The sequence below is a fragment of the Moschus berezovskii genome, chromosome 11, assembly GCF_049115385.1.
Source record: "Moschus berezovskii isolate FMDL1 chromosome 11, NW_MosBer_1.0, whole genome shotgun sequence".
Taxonomy (NCBI): Eukaryota; Metazoa; Chordata; class Mammalia; order Artiodactyla; family Moschidae; genus Moschus; species Moschus berezovskii.
The window spans coordinates 95,433,440-95,458,109 of NC_142470.1; the positions used below are offsets into that span (position 1 = coordinate 95,433,440).

General features: G+C 50.4%; 1 protein-coding gene across 17 annotated transcripts in view; it reads left to right on the forward strand.

Moving 5' to 3' along the window:
• The window catches only part of DYSF (dysferlin), a 229,666-nt gene that overhangs the window by 81,978 nt on the left and 123,018 nt on the right, over positions 1 to 24,670 (forward strand). For 8 of the 17 annotated variants that reach the window (XM_055400236.2, XM_055400242.2, XM_055400244.2 and 5 more), the window contains 9 exons: positions 5,694 to 5,762; positions 5,906 to 5,949; positions 9,328 to 9,410; positions 17,051 to 17,092; positions 18,641 to 18,756; positions 19,269 to 19,382; positions 21,020 to 21,197; positions 21,727 to 21,851; positions 23,726 to 23,832. In XM_055400236.2, the coding sequence (XP_055256211.2) occupies positions 5,694 to 5,762; positions 5,906 to 5,949; positions 9,328 to 9,410; positions 17,051 to 17,092; positions 18,641 to 18,756; positions 19,269 to 19,382; positions 21,020 to 21,197; positions 21,727 to 21,851; positions 23,726 to 23,832 (878 nt within the window). The remainder of the gene's footprint in view (positions 1 to 5,693; positions 5,763 to 5,905; positions 5,950 to 9,327; positions 9,411 to 17,050; positions 17,093 to 18,640; positions 18,757 to 19,268; positions 19,383 to 21,019; positions 21,198 to 21,726; positions 21,852 to 23,725; positions 23,833 to 24,670) is intronic. The other 9 variants (XM_055400240.2, XM_055400246.2, XM_055400248.2 and 6 more) reach the window with 2 other exon arrangements.

Below are 24,670 nucleotides of genomic sequence, written 5' to 3' on the forward strand. Positions count from 1 at the left end.
CATTTGAAAGGTAGTTACACACTTTGCCTCTAAAGGCTTCAGCATACATCTCCTGAGAAAAAGAAAATTCTTTGTAACCACAATAGGTTTATCACACCTAGGAAATTAGCAGTTATTTTCTATTCTTGTCAAATATTGGCTCACATAAATATCTTTGATTATTCCCCGGCTGTCTTTCAGAGCTGGATTTAATTTTGTTCCAGTCCAAGTGGAATTTACGCTCTGCCCTGGTCTCTTCTGTGACAGCCGTCCTCCCATCTCCCCTCCCATTTTTCTCAGCCCATGACATTGCATCTTTGAAGAGCACAAGCCATCTGTCCATGTCCTGGGTTTGTCCCACCAGTTCCCTCTGGTGTTGCTTAACTTGTTTTTCTGGCCCCTGTGTTTCGAAGTTAGGTCTCAAAACCAGATTAAACTCAAATGAACTATTTTGGCAGGAACACATCATAGGTGATGTTTCGTACATTGTATTTGCATCACAACAGGAAACAACATGTCAGCTTGTCCCATCACTGGTTACTTGGTTAAGGTGGTGTCTCCCTTGTCAAAGCACACACTCTGCTTTGTACTTTGGAGGTAATCTGTGGGCACAGTCTGTTTGCTGATATCCTGTTTCTCAACAACCTCTTACCTAATGGCCCACATAGCCATTGACCTCCTTGCCTGAATGAATGATTCACTGAAGGTTGCAGAGGGGTGATCCCTTCATTGTCACTCCTTCTCTATTAGCTTTTTTTTCTTTTTGTAAAGAAGAGCTTCCCTACCTTCTTCCCCTTTGAGTGTTAATATGCTCCTTCATACTTATTAATTCAGTGTGTTAAAATCAGTCATTATGGTGCTGGATATGTGAACCCTCCTGCCTTCGAGCTGCTCCTCCAACCCAGGCTAATGCAGGCCTCATGGGAAATATCTGTGGGAGAGGTAACATGAATTTTAAACTCATTCACGTTGGGCTATAAATTCTCACTGTGGGTCTTACACAAGTGAAGTTTTGGTCTGGGCTTTGGGTCAGAGTCTGATGCCCTGTACCTGGCGTGAGGAGGGACTGTGATGAGATGAATGAAGGCAGGAGGGAAGCAGGCAGTTTGGCTGGACACTTACTCCAAGGACCAGAATTAGTTTTCCCAACTTGAGAGATAGGAAAGTCATGTCTCAAGGCATGTGTTTTTATTCCACATTCCCAACATAGTGGGGTGCTGTGATGAGGACTAGAACCAAGACCGACCTGCCTTCAGTTCAGTGGCTTTCCCTGAAGCTGGGTCTCAGCGCTCTGAGGCTCCTGGCTGCACCTGGTTCCTTGCAGCCTCTTCACCTCTCTAGGTCTTCTTCTGTTCTGAAATGCCCTTGGCTGTCCCTGGGGATTTTTCTAGGAAGGCACAGATGTCTGGGGGTGGGGGGGATTGGGGAGGGTGGTGGTGATGGAGGTAGGGGGCCTGGCCAAGGCAAGGGAATATGTAAAGCTGATTGGTGTGGTCCCTAGGTCTCTGTGTCCTCCGCTGTCTGCCCCAGCCACCTCATCATGGTTTCCCCTGCTCTCTCCTGCCCTTATCACCTGTCTCATCCTGCCTGTCCCTCTCTTTGGCCTGGTGTGGCGCTTTTTCTCCTTACATCCAAGATTCTGAATTGTCCTGGGGATTTGTTCTCTGTGTCTCCCTAGCCTGGGCCCCTTTGCATTTCCTCTTATGGACACTTGGTGTCGCTATTATCTAAGCCGTGAACCATACCTGACTTGGCCATGCTCCTGAGGGGCTAGGAGGGTGTGTGTGTGGTGCATCCTCTCACGCACATGTCACATTTCTTCACGGTATGGGGAAAAGACAGGGGAGGAACTTGGAAGGCAGAGTGGGAGGATTTAAAGCAACTTTATTTTTTTCAAAAATAAAACTTATTAATTGTAAAAACAAAAGATGAAAAAATCAGAGAAAAGCAAGGAAAATGAAAAATGATTACTAATATTTCTGTACTGCGCACCACCTTAGAGATAGCCACTATTCACATTTGTGTATATTTCCTGCTGCATGTTTTCCGCACTCTAGCTCTCACTCCTTCCATCTGTCACACCAACCCCTCTTCCCTTCCATTCCCCTCACCACCTTGCCCCCCTGGAAAAAAATTGGATTCACAATACAGCTGGATGCACAATACAGTTGGGTTCACAATACAGTTGGGTTCACAATACAGCTGGATGCACAATACAGTTGGGTTCACAATACCATTGGGTTCACGATACAGCTGGATTCACGATACAGTTGGGTTCACAGTACAGTTGGATGCACAATACAGTTGGATGCACAATACAGCTGGATTCACAATACAGCTGGGTTCACAATACAGCTGGATTCACAATACAGCTGAATTCACAATACAGCTGGATGCACAATACAGCTGGATTCACAATACAGTTGATTCACAATACAGTTGGGTTCACAATACAGTTGGATGCACAATACAGTTGGTTCAGCATACAGTCTGTCTTGGGTATTCACAGTCTGTATTTGCAGATTTGCCTACTTGCTAAAATTTATTTGTAATCCCCAAGTCAATCCTTACAGTGCTTTGGTCATCATTTGTAAAACTCCGGACAGTTTGATTCAGCTGAGGTGCATGCTGCCAGCTGAGCTGGAGCGCTGTGCTTCCTTTCTTGTTTCAGCATTCATCCTGTAATGTGTTTTTTCCTGGTCTATTTGGTGTCATTTTTTGTTTTTGCATTTTTGGGGTGTTTTTTTTGCTGATGATTTCAGAGTTTACAGTGGCTCCCAAGTGTAGTGCTGAAATGCTGCCTAGTGTATCTCAGTGTGATGTGCCTTATGGAGAAACTATGTATTTGGTAAGTTTTGTTCATGCATGAGTTAAAGTGCTGTTGGCTGTGAGTTCAGTGTTAATAAACCCACAGTATATTAATATAATGAGAAAGGTGCCTTGAAACAAAAACACAAATAAAACAAAGTTACTGGTCAGTTGACAAAAGTTGTTGTGACAGAGGCTTGCAGGCCCCTAACCCTGTGTTTCCCTTGGGAGCCATGCCTCAGTATTCATTAGCTGCTGTACTTGGACACTTACAGAATGTGTAACTTCTGCCAGAATAAGTCAACTATATCTATGTGGTTTGGTAAACTGCATTTGTTGGCGAACATTTCCTTAGGTTATTAAATAGTCTTTGAAATAAATTTTTGTTATCTGAATAATGTTTCATTAAATGAATATAACATGACATTTAAACTATTTTTGGATTTTTTTTTTTTTTTTTGGAATTTTCCTCTTTCATGAACAACTCTGTGAGGAACATCAGTGTATAGGAATCTTTGTCCACACTCTGCTTTTTCATAGGGAAGTTCCTAGAACCAGGTCAGAGGGCATGCTTATTTTTGAGTATTTGATACAGATGGACAAATGGCCTTCTGTCATGAAGGGAAGGAGAGTTAAAAAAAAAAAAAGACACAGATAAGAGGAGGAGAAGGAGAAGGGGGAGGAGGGAGCTTGGTGCTGCCTTGGCTAGGTGTGGGGCGAGGAGTGGGGGTGGGAAGGCTTTTGGGTACTTCTAGGGCCAGAGGTCGTGCTGGCCTGTGGTGTCACGGGGGGACCTGCTATTCAGGCTCCCGCACACACATCTTGGTGGCTCTCTCAGAGGGACCCTCCAAGGGCAGACAGGTGGAAGTGCTTGCTGGGGAGAAGGCCTGTGGCTCCCCGGGGGCAGGGCTTGGGGAGGGTGGGGACCACCTGTGCCTCTCATCCAGGGAGCTGAGGAGCGATGTTGGCAGGGCCTGTCTGCTGTGTCTGATGAAAAAGTCTTCCATTTCTTTCTTTTTCTCTTTTGTTATTTCACACTTTTGTTCATCTAAGTTTTGAATTAGGTGATACATTTATTACGTACACCATGTCCATTTATTTATCATCCACCGTGAAAACCCTGCCTCTCACCCTGTACCTGTCCAGCAGTCCTCCGGTCATCTCCTCCCTTGCACAGGAAATCATTGTCAGTTTCTTTTGCATCATTCTGGCTTCATTATGTGCATGCCACACATCTGACCATAAATTCTTACCTTTACACCTTTAACACACATGGTTGCACATGATACTTACTGCTTTGCACCTTGGTTTTTTTCACTTAATAATGCACCTCAAAAGTTGTTTCATACCATAGAGTGGTCCTCATTCTCTAGAGCTGCATAGCACTCCATACTGTGGATGGACCGCACTTGATCCAACCTGTCCTCTGTTGGTGGGTACGTGGGTTGTTCCACGTCCTCCCTAATTGGAGTCATGCTGCAGAGAATAATCTCAGACACGTGTTATTCTGCACATGTGCAAGTACTTCTGTAGGATAATGTCTAGAGGCAGAACTGGTAGGTCAAAGGGCATCTGCATTTGTAATTTTGAAAGGTAGTGGCCAATTGCCCTTTGGAGAGGTTGAGTTGTTCTCTCCCCACCAACAAAATCTGAGCAAGCAGTTTCCCATCGCCTTGCCAAGACACGGCTGACAGGCTTTAGCGATTTTTATGACTCTGATAGATGATACACGGTATCTCATTCGTTTTGTTTGTGTTTCTTCAATTATGAGGGAGACGGCACACCGTTCTGTGTGCTTTTACAGCCCTTGGTGTACCCACTCCTGAGAACTGTGAGTCCCGCTCTGCCTTTTGTTCTGTCTAATTGTTGGTTTCTCTTCTTTCCTTACTCCTTTCTTTGCTCACACAAGGGCCAACTCCTGGCACCCATCCCTACCCCCAGACTTTGCCTGGGCTCTCCTCACAGGGAGGAGGGGACGATGGCCACGGGGCCGATACTGGGTGGACCAGGGATGAGGAAACAGTCCTGGCCCCTGGGGAAGCCACACTCTCATTTGATGGAGAGTCTTGACAGTTGCTCATTAGATGAGATAATTAAGTAAATGCTTTGCGTAATCAGGGCCCACAGTCAATGCTCTGAGGAAGGCGTCTCCTTATTTCCATGTGTAGGACACACACACCTTCCAGCATCTGAAACAGAGCCTTTGCCCACTGCCCTGCATGGGTACAGGATGCCCTGGGCGGGCATCGGTGCCTCCCTGGGCCCTCCCAGGGTAGAGTAGAACACATGAGCTGCTGGTTTGGATCCAGTTCTCACCTCTGCTAGGTTTCTGGTTGTGGAAAGCCCAGTCTTTTGAGCAGGGCAGATTGGAGGCAAACTGTGGCTTATGAGGTTTGTATCTTTTCATCTTCCTCTCAGAACACTGGTGTATGGCCCCCTGCCCAGCCCCCAGACCCCTTGTCCTCTCCCCTGCCCTGTGCTCACAGTCTTCTGAAGGGGCAGGTGGTGTGGGCTGATGGGCAAAGGGAATTGCCTCAGATGCTAGGACTCCTGGGAAAGCTGGTCTGGACTCGGGGTTGTGGCCATACTTAGGGTCATGGCCATAATGGGAGGGAAGGGACGGGAACTTCCAGCCAGAGGTATGAGATAAGGGAGAGGGTTGTGACTTTCAAACGATCTGTCCCTCCCTCCATGCCCTGGTGGGTCTGACCTACCATTGAGCTTTGTCCCTGGGAAGATTCCCGGTGTCTAAGCCCACTGCCTCAGGTTCCATAGCCCCCAGGACCTTCTGCCCAGCCTGAAGGGTGGTCACCATGGCCGACAATGGCTGCCTGTGGCTGTGGTGGTCCCCAGGGGTACCCAGAGTCCCCTCAAAGCTCCATTCACCAATCCTTTGTGTGTTCTAGCTCTGCAGCAAGATCCTGGAGAAGACGGCCAATCCTCAGTGGAACCAGAGTGTCACACTGCCTGCCATGGTGAGCGTCCTCCGCAAGCCAGGGCTCCCAGCCTCCCACTCTCAGGAGGCCCGGGCTCCCAGCCTTCCCAGCTCCCGCCTGCATCCCAGACTTCCGCTTCTTCAGAAGGCCTTCACCCCAACACATCTCTCTTCCCTCCTTAGTTTCCCTCCATGTGTGAGAAAATGAGGATTCGTGTCGTAGACTGGTGAGTCCTGCGTCTGGGGATCTTTTGAGGTGGCTGTCGTCAGGGGTCACTGGGTCCTTCGGTTTCCTTCCATTCAGTCTGCATGCAGCAGGGGAGTCTGTTTCAGGTGAGGTGGTGTCCTCACAGGGAGGCTGGAGAAGGAGAGGGTGTGGGCTGTTAGGAAGCTTACTCACAGCAGGTTGGGATGGCTCCAAGAACCAGAGATCCCTGGGGCCAGAAGGGCCCAGGGAGCCTTCCTAGGGGAAGTGGAGTTTGGGGAAGTTTGAGATGAAGGCATCCTAATGAAGAAAGGATCAGAAGCAGAGGCAAGGAGGCTGGAAAGAGCAGAGCTTCCAGGAAGGTGGACTGAGATGCCCCAAGGGTTGGTAGGATGGAACAGATCTCCATGCTGGGGAAGGGGGCCAGGATGCCCAAGCAAGGGATGGCACTGCCAGCTGGCAGCAGGGGAGTAGCCACAGGACCATCTTAGAAAATTAGTATCTAACTCTTGTGAGTGTCTGTGTGCTCCAGACCCTCTGCCCAGTGAGCTCTTTACATGCCTGTCTCACCTGATGCTCCTCTGGGTATGGCCTGACCTTACAGACAAGGGAGCATGTCTGAATACATTGAGTGCCCTGTCTGGGGGGACAGCTGGAAGCAGCTGAGGCCAGGCTCAAACTCAAGCCTGTGCTTAACCACCGGGCTGTGTGCTGAGGTGCCCTGTCTCACACCCGAGGGCTGCAGGGGTCCCCATACGCCGTCTCCAGGACCTTCCCTACACCAGGCTTTCCCCAAAGAGAGAGCTGTCCTTTCTCTGCCCCCAGAAGGTCTTGGCCATGCGGTTCCCAGCGTGTTGTCCTTTGGTCTTCAGCCCATGTCACCCCCAGCCAGGAGGATAATGAGAGACTGGGGAAAACCCCCAGGCCACAGAGCCATTAAAGTGTGCGCCAGGTCCCCGGCCTGAAAGAACAGCGTGTGGGGATCAGAGGGAAGGGAGAGTGAGGAGGGCCGGGAGGGAGCGGCCTCTGGGGCCCTGACCGCTGGTATGCTCTGTGGGAGGCGGTTTGGGGCGATGGGCTCTGCGTCCACAGAGCTGTCCCTTCACCTCGCTGTGTGTGCGTGCACGAGTGGGCCCTGGGTGCAGCTCTGTGAGTGGCAGTGTGAGCGAATGCACGCGGGCGCCGTGACCCCTGTGTTGTGGATGCGCCCCGCCCGAGTCCGTGTGAGGCACGGCATACTGTACAATCCAAACACATTACGGAATCTGGTGGTTGCCTCTCTGGTTTAGGTTGAAGTGGCATTTTTATTGTGAGTCTATTTTCAGACTTGCTGTATTTTCCAAAAGCAACCCCAAGCCCCAAAACCCAACTCTTGGCCAGAAATCATTCTGCTGCTGCAAGTTCCTATCCAGAAAAGGGCTTTCTTCCCAGAAAACTCAGATAAATTTGTACTATTACCTGAATCCTAGAAATACGATATGGTCCATATGGCCTTTTCTCTGTAACTTAATCTTCCATTCAGTTCTTAAAGAATTCTTTTCATTAAAAAACAAAACCCCCCAAACTACCCCCTCCTCCTCCAAAAAACCTGACTCAGAACCTCTCCCTTCCCATTCTGTTTTCCCGTTTCACCAGATTCAGGGGAGCCCAGAGGTCAGAAATCCTATTTTGCTCCAAGAGCTACTGGTCTTCTCTAGGGTTTGGTTGTGAAGGCAGTTTAAAAGTGCCGTCAACTGTCAATTATCTGGTGTTGATAATCTCATTGTAAAACATTTAAGGGACTCTTTACTTCGCAGTTTCTATTAACGTCACTCACCAGGAAAAGTGATACAGATCTGTGCTGACAATTCACTCTTCCTGACGTAGCCCCCGCCCTGATACAAAACTTTAAAGCTTAATCACCTCCCTGGGAAATATGGCGAGGAAGGAAGGGAGCAGCAAAGATCCGGTGTCTCATGGCTGCAAGATTTAAAAGAAAAATGACATCACCACACTCAGGTGGGTCTTTCACCGTGAAGCAAGTGGATGTCATCTCCTGAAGCCGCCTGTGGCCAAGGGATGCACAGCAGGAAGAGAGGGCTACTGGGCTCCAAGAAAAGGGAAGATGCACATGGGGAACCTTCTGGAAGGAGATAGAGCCTGCCCCTCCAGTCTTGGCACTGTGGTGTTTTTGGACTGGAAACATCTTTGCAGTGAGAGACTGTCCTATGCATTGTAGGGTGTTTGGCTACAATCACGGCTTCTCTCTATGGCTCCCCTCTATACCAAAAATATTTCCAGTTGCCAAATGTCCTGGGGTCACAAATCTCTGGATTGAGAACTCTTGGTCTAGGTTTCTGCAGGCACGGCTCTGGTTTCCCCGTGAGGCATCATATCTTGCTCAAGTCCCACCTTTGTCGTCCCGCCTTTGTCACCCTGCGTACCTCAGCTTCTTCACCTAAACGGGGGCTAACTGCACGACCTGCCTCAGAATCCCGCCTCAGGATTACATGGGCCAAGTCCCGTGACAGTTTCAGCACAGTGCTTGGCTCTCAGGAGGTGCCCAGCAAAAAGTGCCCGGCTATTACTATATATGGTTGTCGAGGGGGCAGGTGTGGGGCAGAAGAAGGGTCTGCACAGAACGCTCAGTCCTGGAGCTTCCCCCATAGCCCCCTATGCTGGGTAGGAGGGGAGAGGCCTTCTTTGGGGAGGCAGGATGAGTCCCATTTTGTAGCCAGAAGCCGTGTGGACCTTGGTGAGAGCACTGGGCCAGGAGTCAGGATACCAGTTTCTGTCCTGGCTCCTCCCCTCCCTCCTTCCCTCCCTCCCTTGACCTTGGGCAGGGACTTTGCTGCTCCAAGCCTGTTTCCTTCCATCTGTGCAATAGAGATTTAATAAAAGCACCTATTCCCCAAGGCCATTGTAAGGATCCTTGGCAATCAAGGGAGCTAAAAGTGCTTTGTCACATACAAAATCAGATACAAAAAAAGAGCTATGTGTTAGCTACCCTAAGCTAATTAAGACTGTGGGCTTCGTTGGAGAGAGAGTTTCTTTCTGGTCACCTGATTTTTCTCCTTGGTCTGGTATGTCTTAGTTCTCAGAGCCTTGCTCTCCCTGGGCCTGGGGTCTGGCTCCCTGAGCAGTCTCCTGCCTCAGGCCTCCTCCTTTGCAACCTGCAGCTGTGCCCACAGACCTCCAGCTTGGCTGATGGGATGCTGATGGACCGGGTTCCCCCCAGAGGAGTCTTGAGTAACACTTTCTTTCCAGTCTCTTTTCCCCAAACGTCACTAGGCCTCCATTACCTCCCTAGTGTGAAGACTGGGGACCCCTAACGGTGCATAACTCCGGCCATTTCCTCTCTGGGTGGGCTGTGGCTTGTGAATCCCGCGCTTGTTCAGGCCCTTTCTGCCCCTTGCTCTAGGGACCGCCTCACCCACAACGATATTGTGGCCACCACCTACCTGAGTATGTCGAAGATCTCTGCCTCTGGAGGTGAGATAGAAGGTAAGTGCCCCTTCTGTGCTGCCCTCTGGCCTCCCATGCTCTCCCCTGTTCCACCCCTACTGTCTTACACCTCTCGCTTTGAGAGTGTGCAGAAAAGGGACGTCTATAAGGTCTTCGTTGCCCATTTCCCAGGAAGAAGGGCTTTGGCCAGTGAGAGAGATGGGCTTGTGTTTAGGACTGGCCTCACCTTGGAAGGTGGGTCCACCATCAAATGGTCTGGAGAGGGTCCATTCCTGCAGATGATGTTGGTGGCTGTGGCCACACCATCCACTGGGTTCTATGTTGGCTGTTTTCTAGCAGTTCCTATTTTGAAATGGCTTTCACTGGTCTGTTAGAAAGTAGTGCGTGATCATTTTGTACAATTTAAAAGAGATAATCTGAAAGAACAACATACAAATTTACTCGCAAAATTATCCATTAGCCTCTCCTCCCAGACAAGAGGTAAATATTAATATTCTGGGACCTGTGTGTGTGTGTGTACATGATAAACAATGTTTTGAACAATTTTTAATTGTTTTGACAATTGCTTTTTGTCACTTGGCAATATAACATAGACGTTTATTTATGCTATTAAATATTCTTCTACAATATGGTGAGCGTGCCATAGACCACAGTAACTAAATGTTGAATATTTAGGTGTTTTCTAATTTTTCCATGTTATAAGGGACTAACGTGATATTGAGTGTTTTTGTAGCTGAATCTTTATGCAATTCCTGATTTTTCTTTTATAAATGCCTAGAAGTAGAATTGCTGTGTCAAAAGATTTGAACATTTTAAAGCTTTTGGTGTGTATAAAAATTGCCCTACAAAATGACTGGACTCATTTATACTCTAATCTCTCAAGCTTATTTTGCTGCATCTTCATCAACACAAAGCAAGATAATGATATTTTTAAAGAACTTTGTCAATTTGTTGGGTACATTTCATTGTTGCCTTAATTTTATTTCATTGATATCTGGTAAAGTTGACCAATGTGAATTTTAAAATATTTAATAATCATCTTCAGTTCAGTTCAGTTCAGTTCAGTCGCTCAGTCGTGTCCGACTCTCTGCGACCCCATGAATCACAGCACGCCAGGCCTCCCTGTCCATCACCAACTCCCGGAGTACACTCAAACTCATGTCCACAGAGTCGGTGATGCCATCCAGCCATCTTACATTTACAAATTATATATTAAAAAAATTATATATATTTATATACTTTAAAATTTATTCTGCTGTAAATTGCCTATTCATGCTTTTGTCCATATTTTTGATGGTATGTTTGTCTTTTTCTTGTTTTTTAAGAGTTCTGTTTGTATATGGAAGTTAACTTTCTCCTGTCATCTATGTTGTAAATAATTTTTGTCATTTTTATCATTTAATAGTATTTAACTATTGAATTTAAAAATTTTACATTGCCAAATATATTAATCTTTTCCTTAGTGAATTAGGCAAGGGTTTAACATTACTTTCTAAAAAATTGTTCTTTGGTGATACCAACACTATATATTGAACAATCTTTTCCCTACTTCTTGAAATACCACTTTTACCCCCTTCTTAATCCTAAGTGTGTTCTTGGTCCTGTTTCTTGATTCTCTATTATCTCTAATTGGCATGTCTGCTTGTTATTTCTTAGGTTTTGGTATCTGGGCTGTGGGGCTCTGTAAAATTAATTGGAAAGATTTAAAGTCTTTTCTAACATCTGGAACAGTTTATATAACATAAGAATATAGTCTTTTGAGGGTTTGAAAGAATTCACCCATAAAACCATATGGGCTAGGTGCCCTTTTTGAGTGGGTGTTGCACTAGCTCTTTAAAGCCTTTTCAGTTTCTCCTGTGATCACTGGTATTTTTAGTCTGTTACTTTTACTACAGTTAATTTTGATAATCTACATTTTCCTAGAAAAAATATTTATTACATTGAGGTCTTCTAATTTTTTTATAGTGTTGTGCAGAGCAGTCTTTTATGATTTAAACAATTCTCTCTACTTTCTTATTTCTAATGATATGTGTTTGAATTTTCTTTTTTCTTGATTAGTCTTGTTAGAAGTTTTTCTTTCTCCCTACTGTATTGAACTTTTCAAAGAAAAGTTTTTGGACTTAGATACGAATTCTAACAGGCTTCCCAGGTGTGCAATAGTAAAGAATCCATCTGCCAATGCAGAAGACACAAGAGACTTGGGTTTGATGCCTGGGTCCGGAAGATCCTCTGGAGTAGGAAATGGCAACCCGCCCCAGGATTCTAGCTGGGAAACACCCATGGACAGGGGAGCCTGGCGGGCTATGGTTCATGGGGGTCGCGAAGAGTTGGATACATCGGAGTGACTGTACACGTGCACACATTAGCTCTAATAGTGTCTAATGTTTTATTCTCTCATCTTTTAAATCTTTTCTTTAACTCTCTTTAGACATATTTTGTTGTTTCCTTTTTAACTTTCTAACTGTGTTCTGAGTTGCTCAGTCATATTGGACTCTTTGTGACCCCATGGACTATAGCCCACCAGGGTCCTCTGTCCATGAGGATTCTCCTGGCAAGAATACTGGAGTGGGTTGCCGTGCCCTCCTCCAGGGATCTTCCCAACCCAGGGATCAAACCCAGGTCTCCTGATTGTAGGTGGATTCTTTACTGTTTGAGCCACCAGGGGAGCCCAACTTTCTAGTTAACTTGTGTTTATTTTCAGTATTTCTTATTTAAGTAATGGAAGTATGGTTTCTGCCACATATGTCATGCTTTTGGTCTTCAGCAAATCCCAAGGTTGTATTTATCTCTATTTTTTACTTTTATTTTTTTACATTTAGATATTTAATCTATTTTGAGCTTTTTTTGATGTGTTTTCTGAGAGCAGTTTGATTTGATTCCTTTATAGATAGTTTTTCTTTTTTCTGGCTTATAGGAATGTCTCTTTTTACTTGTAGTTTAAAAAATTATTTTGGTCTGTCTAGGAGCAGGACTCTTGAATTTTGTCTGAGACTGAATTCTTAAATCTGAGTTGAGGAATGATTTCTTTTACTCTAATATTGTGTGAGCAGCTGAAGGCATGGTGTGGGGTGGGATAAGAGCTGTTCTGGAGCCAGGGAGCTCTAAGAGAGTTGCTCCAGTCTCCTCCCACCAGTCCCAGCCTTGTAAGGTCCTTACAAAAATCCAGTGAGACTATAAATGTCACATTCTGGAACACAATAAACCCTAAAGTAATGTTGCTCTTTAGTATCATGATTATCGGCTTTCTGCATCCCTATTCTGATTTTTTCCCCCGTACCAATTCTGCTTTTTACTGCTTCCCATGTGGTTTAAAATTGGCTATTGCATTTTCAGTTTCTTGTCATTCCTTCCTTTCCCTCCATCTTTCCTTTTATATTTTCCTTTTCCTCTTTGTTCTCTCCCTCGTTTTGTTTTGTTCCACAAAATCTGTGTCTTCCTGCTCTCTCCTGAGGATTCCAAATCATTTCTTGAGAGTTCAAGGTGAACACCCTCCTGAATTTTACAGGCGCTGTTTCCTCCCTATTTCCCCATCCTGCTTGGTCCTCTGTTTTTCCCCTCCCCTTTTATTCAGTCTCACACACTCTCACAAGATCCAGCCGGTGTTGGTGTCTTTCCACAGACAGGATGTGTGGGTCTCCGTCCATCCATCTTCTCAGATCTTTATCTGGAGGTCAGGTTAGCATGCCTAGTTTCTGGCAGATTCCACCTAACACTTTTGAAGTTGACCAGTCTCTTCTAGATTCTCTGAAACATTTAAAACTATATATATACAAGTAAAAAATTCTACAATGAACTTCCAGTTGCCCTCCCGATGCGTTAACATCTAGCTGCTCTCTGCCATGCTCATTTCATCACTGATACTTGTAATTGTTGGAATATACCAAAACTCCCTCCCAGAAGCCCCTGCTATAAGGGTTTCTCCTGCCCCAGTCCCTCCCCGTCCTGACTGTGGGAACTGCTGGTCCCAGGATGCGGTCCTCCTGTAGTTGCTGTTCCGATGGTTGGATGCAGAGGTAGAAAGATGGGAAGTGAGGGCAGTGTATCATGGAGGTGGGTGGGAGAGACACTGTTCTAGGCTCCTCATGGATCAGAACTCCTGCATGGAAGGAACCTCTTCTCCAGTTTGCTGGCTAGTGCTGTCCCTGTCTCTCAGTCCAGGGGCAAATGTTGGTAGAGGCACAAAGTGCCTTTCTGGCTGTTTTCCAGCAGCCACTGTTTCACGAGGCTATAGCTCTGCCTGCTGTCAGCAGATACCTGTGCCCCCATCAGCCTTCATGTCTGGTCGAGGTGCTGACCTTGCTGTTTTCCAGGGTCATCATGAGTATTTGAACGGGAACATGAGAAAGATATTTATTTGGTCACTAGATGGTGCTCAAGTCATGGGCAACCCATTGTGGTTCATGGACCACTGGCTCCCACAGTTTGTTTTGGACATAAATGAGAATCTTCTTGTCACCAGCTGCTGCTGCTGCTAAGTCACTTCAGTCGTGTCCGACTCTGTGTGACCCCATAGACGGAAGCCCACCAGGCTCCCCTGTCCCTGGGATTCTCCAGGCAAGAACACTGGAGTGGGTTGCCATTTCCTTCTCCAATGTGTGAAAGTGAAAAGTGAAAGTGAAGTCGCTCAGTTGTGTCCGACCTTTAGCGACCCCACGGACTGCAGCCTACCAGGCTCCTCCATCCATGGGATTTTCTAGGCAAGAGTACTGGAGTGGCTTGCCATTGCCTTCTCCGTCTTGTCACCAGCTAACCAGTTTTAAATACAGTTAAATAGCTTGATCTTGGTAGCAATAAAACAGTTAGACTTATTGCTCAGACTGGAGCCTTTCTTCTCAAGCTCTCTCTAGGTCTGGAAGGTTAGCCCTTGCCTGCCTCCCAGGCAAGCTTCTCCCACTTGTCCTGAGGCCACCTCCTACTCCAACTTTGAGCTCTTTTCGTTTTTCTCCACCCTAGGATGTTCTAGAATATCTGGGTGATGCGTGGCCCTTGCTTTTTCCCACTACTCTCAAAGCTCAAACTAAACCAAACTATAAAAATGGATTCTTTCTCTATGTTCTCCAGCCTCACGGTTCACCAGATTATTTGATCCAGCCAGGAGTTTTTGTTTTTGTGTTTTTGTTTTTATTTCCGGCTGGGACAGGACCTAACACTAGCCTCTTAAGCACTTCTGCCCGCAAGTTTGCCTAGGCACACTTAAGTATTCCTTGGACCCTATGCTCCAAAGCATTTAGTAAAAAAAAAATTTTTTTTTTTTTTTTAATGAGGAGTGCTTTCCTGAGAAGCCTCAGTCAAAGGAAGGTAGCAGGCACATGAGCCCTATGAAACCTACACAAATCCTTTTATAACTTTGTACATGTGAAAATCATGCTACATAAATAGCTCTCAGGCAATTTTTTCCACGGCTATGAAACCCAAAGTTCGTTTCTTTTTGTCTTTGGAACATAGATGATGAGGATTTCCCAGCAGTTCTTGGTTTCTCCTCCTGCCTGGCGCGGGCTGGAGTCAGGCAGCCAAGCCGTGGGCGTGGGAGATGTGCTGAGAGGCAGAGGGAGCGGCTGGGCTGGCCGCAGGTAATGGCCTCAGATGCTCCAGGAGAAGGGGGTCCTGAGCTGGGAGGGCCTGCCCTGTACTTCTGCAGGTGAGGGAGCTGGGCTGGGCTGCTCAGGCCACAAAACTGGGAGCGTTCGTCTGTGTTTTGGGGCTTCCCCAGCCCCTATTCCTTGGGCTTAGGGAAAACACACGAGAACACTTGTGTTTTGGCAGAAGAGTGGTGAGGACTAAATGGAGGCTTTGTCTTGGGTGGCTTCACTGATGACTCTGCCCTTGACTTTATGAGCTGTCTGCAGACACAAGCATGACCCTCGCACCTGGAGACCTGTGACCCTGCCCCCGAATAGGAGTCGTTGGCCTTAGTTGTCGGCAGGGCCCTGTCTTACCATGCCTCATTGTGTGCCTGTCAGGTTTGCGGAACAAACCAGCGAATCAGTGGGGCAATTAGTGAAAAAGGTGTGCTTGGGAACCAGGCTGCTTGGCAGCCCCTAGCTCGGTCCTCCCAGCCGCCAGAGGCACATGTTGTTCAGATGACCGGTGGGACTAGGGGCCAGCTGTGTCTGGGCCGGGCACTAGTTTGCAGCCGGAACGCAGAGTTGGTCTGTGGGTGGAAAGCTGTGTTTGCTTCTGCGAGAAGCACATGGGGGTCGGAACTATACCTTGGCCTCATTAGCCCTAGATAACTGGCCGGGCCTGTTTGTAATCATTCGAAGGAGCTTAAAGTGGAATCTGTTTCCTTCCGGCGGGCCCTGGTCGTGCTCTCCTGGGGGTGCAGCTGTGCCCGGGTTGGTCCTCTGTGGTTGCTGAAACTCCCTTATGACCAGAGGCCTCACTCCCCTCCTGATGAAAACCTACTCCTGTGGATATGAAAATGGCCGTGAACTACGGTTTATGCAGTCTGACTCCTGCCAGCCGGCATTCCCAGCTGAGGCCGGCTGTGCGGAGCTGAGGGGCTGGGTCCCAGGGCCTCAGCCCCCCTCACCCTCCAGGCCACCTCTGCGCTCCCTTGGTCAGCTCTGTCCTTGTATCCATGTTCTCTCTTCCCCATGCCCTTTCTTCCTGTGTCTCTGCTCATTCTTCCTTCCTGCCACAGTGCTTTGCTCAGCTCTTGGCTCTTAATTGTGATCCTGGAGCTATAGGGAAACAGCAATAGGTATTATTTCTTGAAGGAGAAGAGTAGGTAAAGGTGATCAGTGAACGAAAATGATTAGGTATTTCACCAAACACAACCCCAGGTCAATCAGGACCCCAGACTGGGCCACACATGGATGGTTGGAGGAGGAGATAGGGAAGGCCAGACTGTGGCAAGAGGCAGAACCAGAGAGGACCGTGGAAGGGGACTGAGGAATGCATACTCCTTTGGGGCGTCTTGTACTTGTCTTGAAGTGAAGTTGGAAGTCTACCAGAGCATCTCCTTCCTTGCTTCTCTTATTTCTAGACCCTCCTTACCTGCGTTTAGGGCACACCCAAGAGTAGAACCTTCAGCTAATGGACAGTGTCTGGCACTGTGCTTCATTCGAAACAGCAGGTGCCAAAAGCCTCCTGTTTCAAAACTGTGCCCAGTGCCTGCTGTTGTGAAAATGCAACATGGTGCCCTTAGTGGTAATTCTAGAAATGACCACTAGGTGGAGATCTTGTGCCTTGAAATGCCTCCACTCCATGCAGTCAACCTGTCTGTGGGGTGGAGAGCTGTGTGTGCCTATCTCTGGCCCTTTCACCCTTTCGCCTTTCTCTCACCCTTTCTTTGCATCTGTACTTTGTTTTCCCCTCTTATCTGGCTATAATATGACAAAGCATATATATATATATGTATTTCCTGTGTTTTTCCTTGAATGTATTGAGTCAAGTTTTCGGTCGACAAACAGAACATACAGCCCCGCAGGCAGACAGCGGCGCTCACGCCGGGGCACTGGGGCTGTGTCTGGCTGAGGGGGCTGAGCTGATGACTTAGTGTGTGATAAATTCACAGCTGCACTGGCCTTGGGATCTCGGCCCACATCTGTTTCCCGTCCAGGAGCTGCTTCCTTCTGTCTGTCTGCCAACTGTCCATCCGTAGTGCCTGGTTCACCTAATTGGTCCTCCACCCGCCATGCCCATCCTAACCCCTCTTCCATTTCTTTATGCTTCAGAGGAGCCTGCAGGTGTGGTCAAGCCTCCTCCAGCCACAGACCGTACGTGCTTTCACCTCCGGGATGACGAGGGAGTTGGGCCTTGAGGTTTTTACCGGAGGGGCAAGGGCGCAGGTTGTGGGGAAGTGTTCCATTTGCCTGTGGTGGGCTGGAGATTCCCCACCACAATCCCCAAGCTTAACTTTGGCTGTTACCTCTCAACCACGGTGGAATATGTAAATTGCTGGGAACGCTTCAAAGGCAATTCCCTCCCACTCTCTAACCTCCTTGCCGAATGTGCTGGGCCCTGGAATGCAAGTGAGTTCACTCTCTCTAGCAGAGTTGGGGGGTGGAGCAGGCAGGGGGTCCATGATGAGGAAGGGGAAGTGTGAGTCCTCTGGGGACCAGGAGGAGGCCGGGGTGAGCTGAAAACTCTTGAAGTTGAAATTTGCAAGGTAAATTACAGTCAAGATGATTCGTATAAATAATTAGTCATGCTCACAACAGCTCCATCAGGTCTTTTACCCCCATCCCAAAAGCCAGAGTGTGTGCTTGGGACTGGAGAAGGAGTGATACTGGGTGCTCTGGAACAGGCATGCTCCTGCGTCTAGTTGGGAATATCTTACTGCTCAGGGACGGGCTCAAGCCCCAGAACCTGCCCCAGGGTCTGAGCACTCAGAGTCATCTCAGATAGTACATGCTTCTGGGCCCACCTCCGACCTTTGCCATTCTGGAAACGGCCTCTTCCTCCTTCCTGTGATGGAGCACCCTGGCTTTTCAGGATTCTCAGAGTTTGGCCATTGAAGTCCCGTCCTAGGAAATTTGGCTGTCAGCTGGAAAGTCATGACATTAACAAAAGAGGGCCTTCAAAAAAAAGGATGGGAATGATGTGGAGGAAAGACTTTGTCTCATCATTGGTGTAATTCTCAAACTCTCCTCCAACTTGCTCCACTGAAAGATCCTTCTTTGCACAAAGTGGGGAAGAGGAGGAGATGCCAGGATGAGTCAAGGCATCTCAACTTCATAAGGATAGAGGGGTGGAGGAGACATGTGCCTGGGGCTTCCCTGTGTATGGGGTGACATCGAGTCGGGCCCCCTCCCTGGCGTCCAGGAGATGATGCCTCTGGTGACCAGGCTCCTGGGCCTTCTTTGTGCCTCCCCACAGGCTGGATGGCCTGAGACACAGATGGAAGGGCAGGGTGAGGAGGGGATGAGCGTGGGCTGGGAGGGGCAGGGCAGTGAGCCCGAGCCCTAGCTTTGCATGCCGGCTGACTGCATGGGCTTGCAGGTGAGACCACTGGGGTCTCTTTGCCTCTTTGCAGTTGTGTGTTCCTTTCATCTCTCAGCCTCAGCTTCCTCATCTATACAACGAGACTAATAAAAACAATGCAAATCTCCGTGTCTCGACATGGTGAGGATTAAAGTCCCATGGGAGCCAGCGGTAGCTCTCGTGGGGGTCACTGTCCTTTATACGTCTGTGGGGGCCGCATCCTGTGCACGTGCCAGGCGCTGAGACTGGGGATGGGCTTGGCCTGAAGGGAGCAGGCTTGAGCGCTATACATCTTGGCCGGGCCGGCCCCTCTGATCTGCAGCTGTGTCTGTGTCTCTCAGTGGATGACCATCTAGGCTTCCTTCCCACCTTCGGGCCCTGCTACATCAACCTCTATGGCAGCCCCAGGGAGTTCACTGGCTTCCCGGATCCCTATGCAGAGCTCAACACGGGCAAGGTGAGCCAGACAGGAACCCAGATCCTGGGGCCTGCCTGGGCAGTATCTGAGGTTAGCCTGGACTCCAAGGGCCTGGAGGTGCTTGAGTGGGCCCCGGGCCAGGCAGCCACCCCCCTCAGAGACCCCTTCTTGCACCCAGACCCCTCCTGGCCCCTTCTTCCCTCACACTCCCTTCTCTTTGCCTCTCTTTCAGGGCAAGCCTGACATTCCCTCCCAACCCCCCCACCCCCACCCCTGCTAATTTTCCTGGCCCCCAAGGGGCCCAGCATCTGTCTGTCTGTCTCAAGTTTCATTCTCCCCTGGCAAAGTTGGACCCTGGTACTGACGATCAGGGTGGCATGTCCCTTGAACCCACTGAGCCACCGTTTCCTCATCTGCAGAGTGATGGGGTGCGGCTCAGGGCCCTGCTGGTTTCCTGGGAGATGGGTGACCTCTGGGCCAGATGAGGCTCCTTCCCTCTCCCTTCTCCCCTCCATTGCCCGTGCTTCTGGTGATCCTACCTTCCCTCTCAGGGAGAAGGCGTGGCCTACCGAGGCCGGCTCCTGCTCTCCCTGGAGACCAAGCTGGTGGAGCACAGTGAACAGAAAGTGGAGGCTCTCTCTGCCGATGACATCCTTCGGGTAGAGGTGAGGGGCGTGGCCCTGGGAGGGGCCAGGAGGGCGGTGGCCAAGTGAGGCTGGTGCAGGAGGGCTCAGCTCCACCCATACTCACATGCCTTCACACCTCTGGGCCTCAGAGTAACCCAGCACCTGGTCTGCCTTCCTGAGGAGTGTTCAGAGGCTCAAAGAAGATAAAAAGTGAAAAGTGTTCCTGAAATGAAAGTGTTAGTTGCTCAGTCGTGTTTGACTCTTTTCAACCCCATTGACTGTACCTCGCCAGGATCCTCTGTCTATGGGATTCTCCAGCCAAGAGTACTGGAGTGGGTAGCCGTGCTCTCCTCCAGGGGATCTTTCTGACCCAGGGATCAAACCCTAGTCTCCTGCATTCCAGACAGATTCTTTATCGTCTGAGCAAAAAGAAGATAAATAGAAGTATTTTAAAGTCTAGTGCTTATGCGAGATGACAGGCTATTTTAAAATAGTAATAATGTAAGAATAGCTAACACTGCGACTTCACTTTCACACATTGAAGAAGGAAATGGCAACCCACTCCAGTGTTCTTGCCTGGAGAATCCCAGGGACAGGGGAGCCTGGTGGGCTGCCGTCTATGGGGTCACACAGAGTCGGACACGACTGAAGTGACTTAGCAGCAGCAGCAGCAGCAGCAGCTAACACTTATGGCTCACTGACTGTGTGTCAGACACTATGCTGATGATACTCCTGATGTCACTGAGTCCTCCTAGCACCTGCCAGGTGGCTGCTCTGAGTATCCCCGTTTCACAGATGGGAACACTGAGGCTCAAAGGTAGCAGAGCAGCAAGTGGTGGAACCAGGCCTTATTTCTAGGAGGCAGCTACGTGGAGTCCTCTTGAGGGTTTATACCTTCTCACCCTGTAGTCAGTGGTGCTGGTTTGAGTTCTGGCTTGTCCGCTTACCAGTTGTATCAGTTTTCCTATACGTAAAGTGGGAGTAATAATTAAACTCACCTCAAAAGATTGTTGTGTGATTGAAGTTTATTCATACCGGCATGCAGCAGGTGCTTAATAAGTGTTAGCTATTATCACTGTGTACTTGACCTCATAAACCAGTCATGTAACCCCTCTCCTCTCTGCCTTCCGCAGAGGGGACCATAAAGTCATCTTGGTTCAAGCTGGGATGGGTGGTTGAGTGCTGGCCATGTCCTCAGCCTGGTGCCTGACACCCAGCAGGGACAATGGGGTTCATTCATCCCACGTGCGTGGCAGCCTGTGATGCTGCAGAGCTGGCCGGCATGGTGGAGAGCCTGAGTGGTGCGGGGTGGGTGTTCTGGGTAGGGGGACATGGTGCGTTACGGCCTTCGGCCCCTTCTGGAAAGGCAGAGGCAGGAGACCAGGCTCCCCGGGATTGTGGAGCCTCCGCTGCTGGTTTGGATTAAAGAGCTCCGTGACCTCGGAGGCGCGGACCTTAGTAGAGGAACACGGCCAAACACACAGCCTGGAACGAGTTTGCTCAGTTACTGACCAAATCTGGGCTGTGGTGCAGAGCCGGAGCACTCGCCATCCACCCGTCCAGCCAGGATTTATTGGGTGCCAGGCTCAGCCAGGGCCTCCCAGCCGCGTGACCCCACCCCTGCACTGGTGTCCCGTCCTCCCCCGTGACCCCGAGGCTGCCCTCTCTGCCTGCAGAAGTACCTCCGGAGGCGCAAGTACTCGCTCTTTGCCGCCTTCTACTCAGCCACCATGCTGCAGGACGTCGACGACGCCGTCCAGTTCGAGGTCAGCATCGGGAACTATGGCAACAAGTTCGACACCACCTGCCTGCCGCTGGCCTCCACCACCCAGTACAGCCGGGCGGTCTTTGATGGTGAGGCCGGAGGCTGCATGCCTGGCGGGGGACCCAGACCTCAGAGTAGGGGCCGAGCCCTAAATCCCATCCCCTGCAGAAAGCTTCTGGAGGCTCGCCCAAAGGCACACATGTTCGGGGGACCCCTAGTCTGCTCCCCACTGTGCTGCCTCCCCATGCTCATCTCCAGGTGCATCCCTCCTGCCGGGATCCATGGACTGGGCTCCTGACACCAGCAGTGGTCAGCCTTGATCTTGACCTTTGGCGACCACTCATTCCATGGTGGCTATGGGGCTTGGCATAGAGATTTTGGAGAGCGTGGGGTTCCCAGGGTCCTTCTGACAGCCCCTCAGTTTTGATGTGCTAAGGAGTCCTAATGAGGGCAGCAGCTGTGTGTTCCGTATGTGAAGGGGACTCTTGGCACCTTATCCGGGCACTGGGGAATGCAGGTTGTGCCACAGGTGTCTTGGTGGGGGCGGGGGTCTGCATCCACCCCTGCCTTGGTCCCCACTCCTGCTCGGGCTCAGCGCCAGGCCTTGCGTCCTTCCAGGATGCCACTACTACTACTTACCCTGGGGCAACGTGAAGCCCGTGGTGGTGCTGTCATCCTATTGGGAGGACATCAGCCACAGAGTCGAGGCTCAGAACCAGCTTCTCAGGATTGCTGACCAGCTGGTGAGTGGAAGCTGGCACCACCCACAGCACCCCGTGCATGCACCCCTCCTGCCCCGTGGGCGTCTTCAGCCCTGCCTCCACAGGGGCTAAGCCTGCAGGCCTCACGACACCTGTGATCCCTGTGTCCTGACCAGGCCAGGCTTGCAGTCCTGCCCTACACACTGGGACGAGAGGAGTGGGAGGGAGCACAGCCCTGCGGGGTCAGCCCTAGTCTGAGGCAGGAGACGGCACAGTGAAGCAGCTGAGAGAAGCCGAGCTGGGAGCAGAGGACAGAGCCTGCAGCCATCCACCCACCCCTTCATTCATTCATCGAACGCCTTTGGCACAGCAAGGATTGTGCTGGAAACATCTAGCTAGAGGGTGGAAGTGAACAGGATGCTGCCCCTGACTTCAGGGCTCAGCTTAGTAAAGGAGCAGGCAGGTTCATCCACCCCTCTCCTACAGAGGCTGGAATTTCAGTTCAGACATTGCTCCAGGAGTCCCTAGGGAGCGGGGTTCAGAGGAGAGAGGAGGCCAATTAGCATCAGGAAAGCAACTCGGGGTAGCGAGGGGCCGCACCCAGTGAGGGGAGTTGGGGGCCAGTTAGGATGCCCTTGCGGGGGTCCAGGGGAGTGGCTCTGTTGGACTGGGGAGTGGGGGCTGTGAGGAGGGCCTCCAGTGGCTGGGAGCTGGGGAGGAGAGCAGGGCTGTGAGGTCAGGGGTGTGTCCTGTCCTGGATGTGGCTGGGGGTTACTGGTGGATGCTGGGATTTGCAGGCCTGGTGCTTGGCCAGAGAGCAGAGGAGAGTCATAGTGGGCAGAGGGGAGAGGCCAAGGGTGGAAGATCCTGGTGGTGGCCCCGGGCCATTTCTGTGTGTGCGCAGAGTGGAGGCTCACCCACGAGGTGTGTGGCCTGTGAGAGCGGGGGGACAGAGGTGTGCATGCTTTGGGGGCTCACAAGGGCAGCAGGGTAGAGGGCAGGGCGTTGAGAAGTTTGGACAGGTGGGAGAGGTGAGCATGGTGAGGAGGGAAGGTGGAAAGGGAAGGGGGAATGGGGATTTTAGAATGGCTGGGAGGGGTTGTCGGCCCCAGGTGGGGACCACGATGACCCACACTTTCCCTGAGACCCGCAGTCCTCTGGGAGGGAAGGACCAGTCCACACCTAGGTTTGGGAGAACTTGGAGTTGACTTTGTGCAAGTCCAGCATCTTCTTGGCCATCTGTTCTCTCCCAGGCCATGCCTGGCAGACAGCGGCTGGCTGTTCCTTCCGGGGCCTGTCTGTCCGCAGCACGGTGGGCCCAGGGTGGAGCACAGGCTCAGGAAGGCAGAGGAGGTAGGCAAGGGGTGGGGGAGTGGACGGAGGGGCAAGTCCTCGGCCTGAGGGTGGCCTTTTGGGAGATCTCTGTCTCCTAATGCGGGCCTGAGGCCTGGCGATGGAGGGCTCCCTGGAGGAGACCAGTTGCAATGGGGGCACGAGTAGGAGTTTGGGGAGGGAAGGCCTGCTATGACAGGTTGTCTGAGCACGCCCGGAGGAAGGAGAATGGGATCCGAGCCTGCCTGGGTGCTAAGGTTTGGAAAGGAGAGAGGGTGCCAGGTGGGAACTGGAGCTGGCTCCGAGGTCACTTACCTGTGAGACCTGGCTTGATGGGGCCGTGGAGAGCAAGATACACAAGCGCAGTGGGAGTCCCCAGTCTGGGAATTTGGATGTTTGATGCAGGGAACTCTGGAAAGTTCTTGAGCCACGACAGCTGCTGGCTTGTGGGGTCCGTACTCTGCCTTCTTGGCTCTCACTGTTCTTTTCTTTTTGGTTCAGGGGCTGGGCTGTGGTGACAGGACCTGGGGATTGAGGGTCCGCCCCACGGTGACCTTCCTGACCCCTGCCCGCCCATTCCACAGGAAGCCGGCCTGGAGCAAGTCCACTTGGCCCTGAAGGCTCAGTGCTCTGCCGAGGACGTGGACTCCCTGGTGGCTCAGCTGATGGATGAACTCATCGCGGGCTGCAGGTAGGGGGTGCCTGGTGCCTACGGCGCCCCCGCTTCTGGCTGGCCAGGCCCTTTCCTGGGAGTGTTTGTGTGTGGCGGTGAGCGACGGCACGTCTCCCTGGCCACGCTTGGCTAGCAGTCCATCCCGTGCTGAGTCCAAAGGTGGTGGAGCCAGCGCGGGGAGTTGAAAAGGTGACATTTAGAGCAGGTCATAAATCTCCCTGCAGCAGCGGCAGCTGCGGGCCCAGGGCGGCCTGGCTCACCTGAATGGGGAGCGTTGTGTCTCTGATCCCCGACCTCTTATTTCCCTGATGGAATCTCCAGGAGGAGCTGGCTGGTGGGGGTGATGGCGCCCCTCCTCCCCCCGAGGCTGTGTTGGGGACCAGTGTTTCTGTTTAGCCTTCTATTGACATGGCTGATTGTCAGCTTCAGGAAAAGGGAGCCCCAGGGGTGAAGGAGAATGGGGATTCAGGGTCCTGGTAAAAGGGGAAGCATCTGAACTTCTCCTCCACAGCTGGGTGATTTGGGGCTCACCACCCACCCGCTCTGAACCTTGGTTTCCTCGTTTCAACCTGACATTAAGAATACTGTAACTGCTTTATAATGTCACACAAGCAAAATACCTGGTCCTTAGGACGTATTTAATAAATGATAGCTGTGACTATTATTAAGAAGAAGAAACACTGAGGAGACTTAGATTCTCATCCTGCTATCCACCTTTGTGGCTTTGGGCAACTTCACTTCTCTGGGCCTCAGTTTTCCCAGGTATTAAATGGACTTAATTATAGATTGCAGTCTTTTTTCTTACCATGGGATTAAGTGTGAATGTATGCAGATATAGTCTACGCCCTCCTCTAAA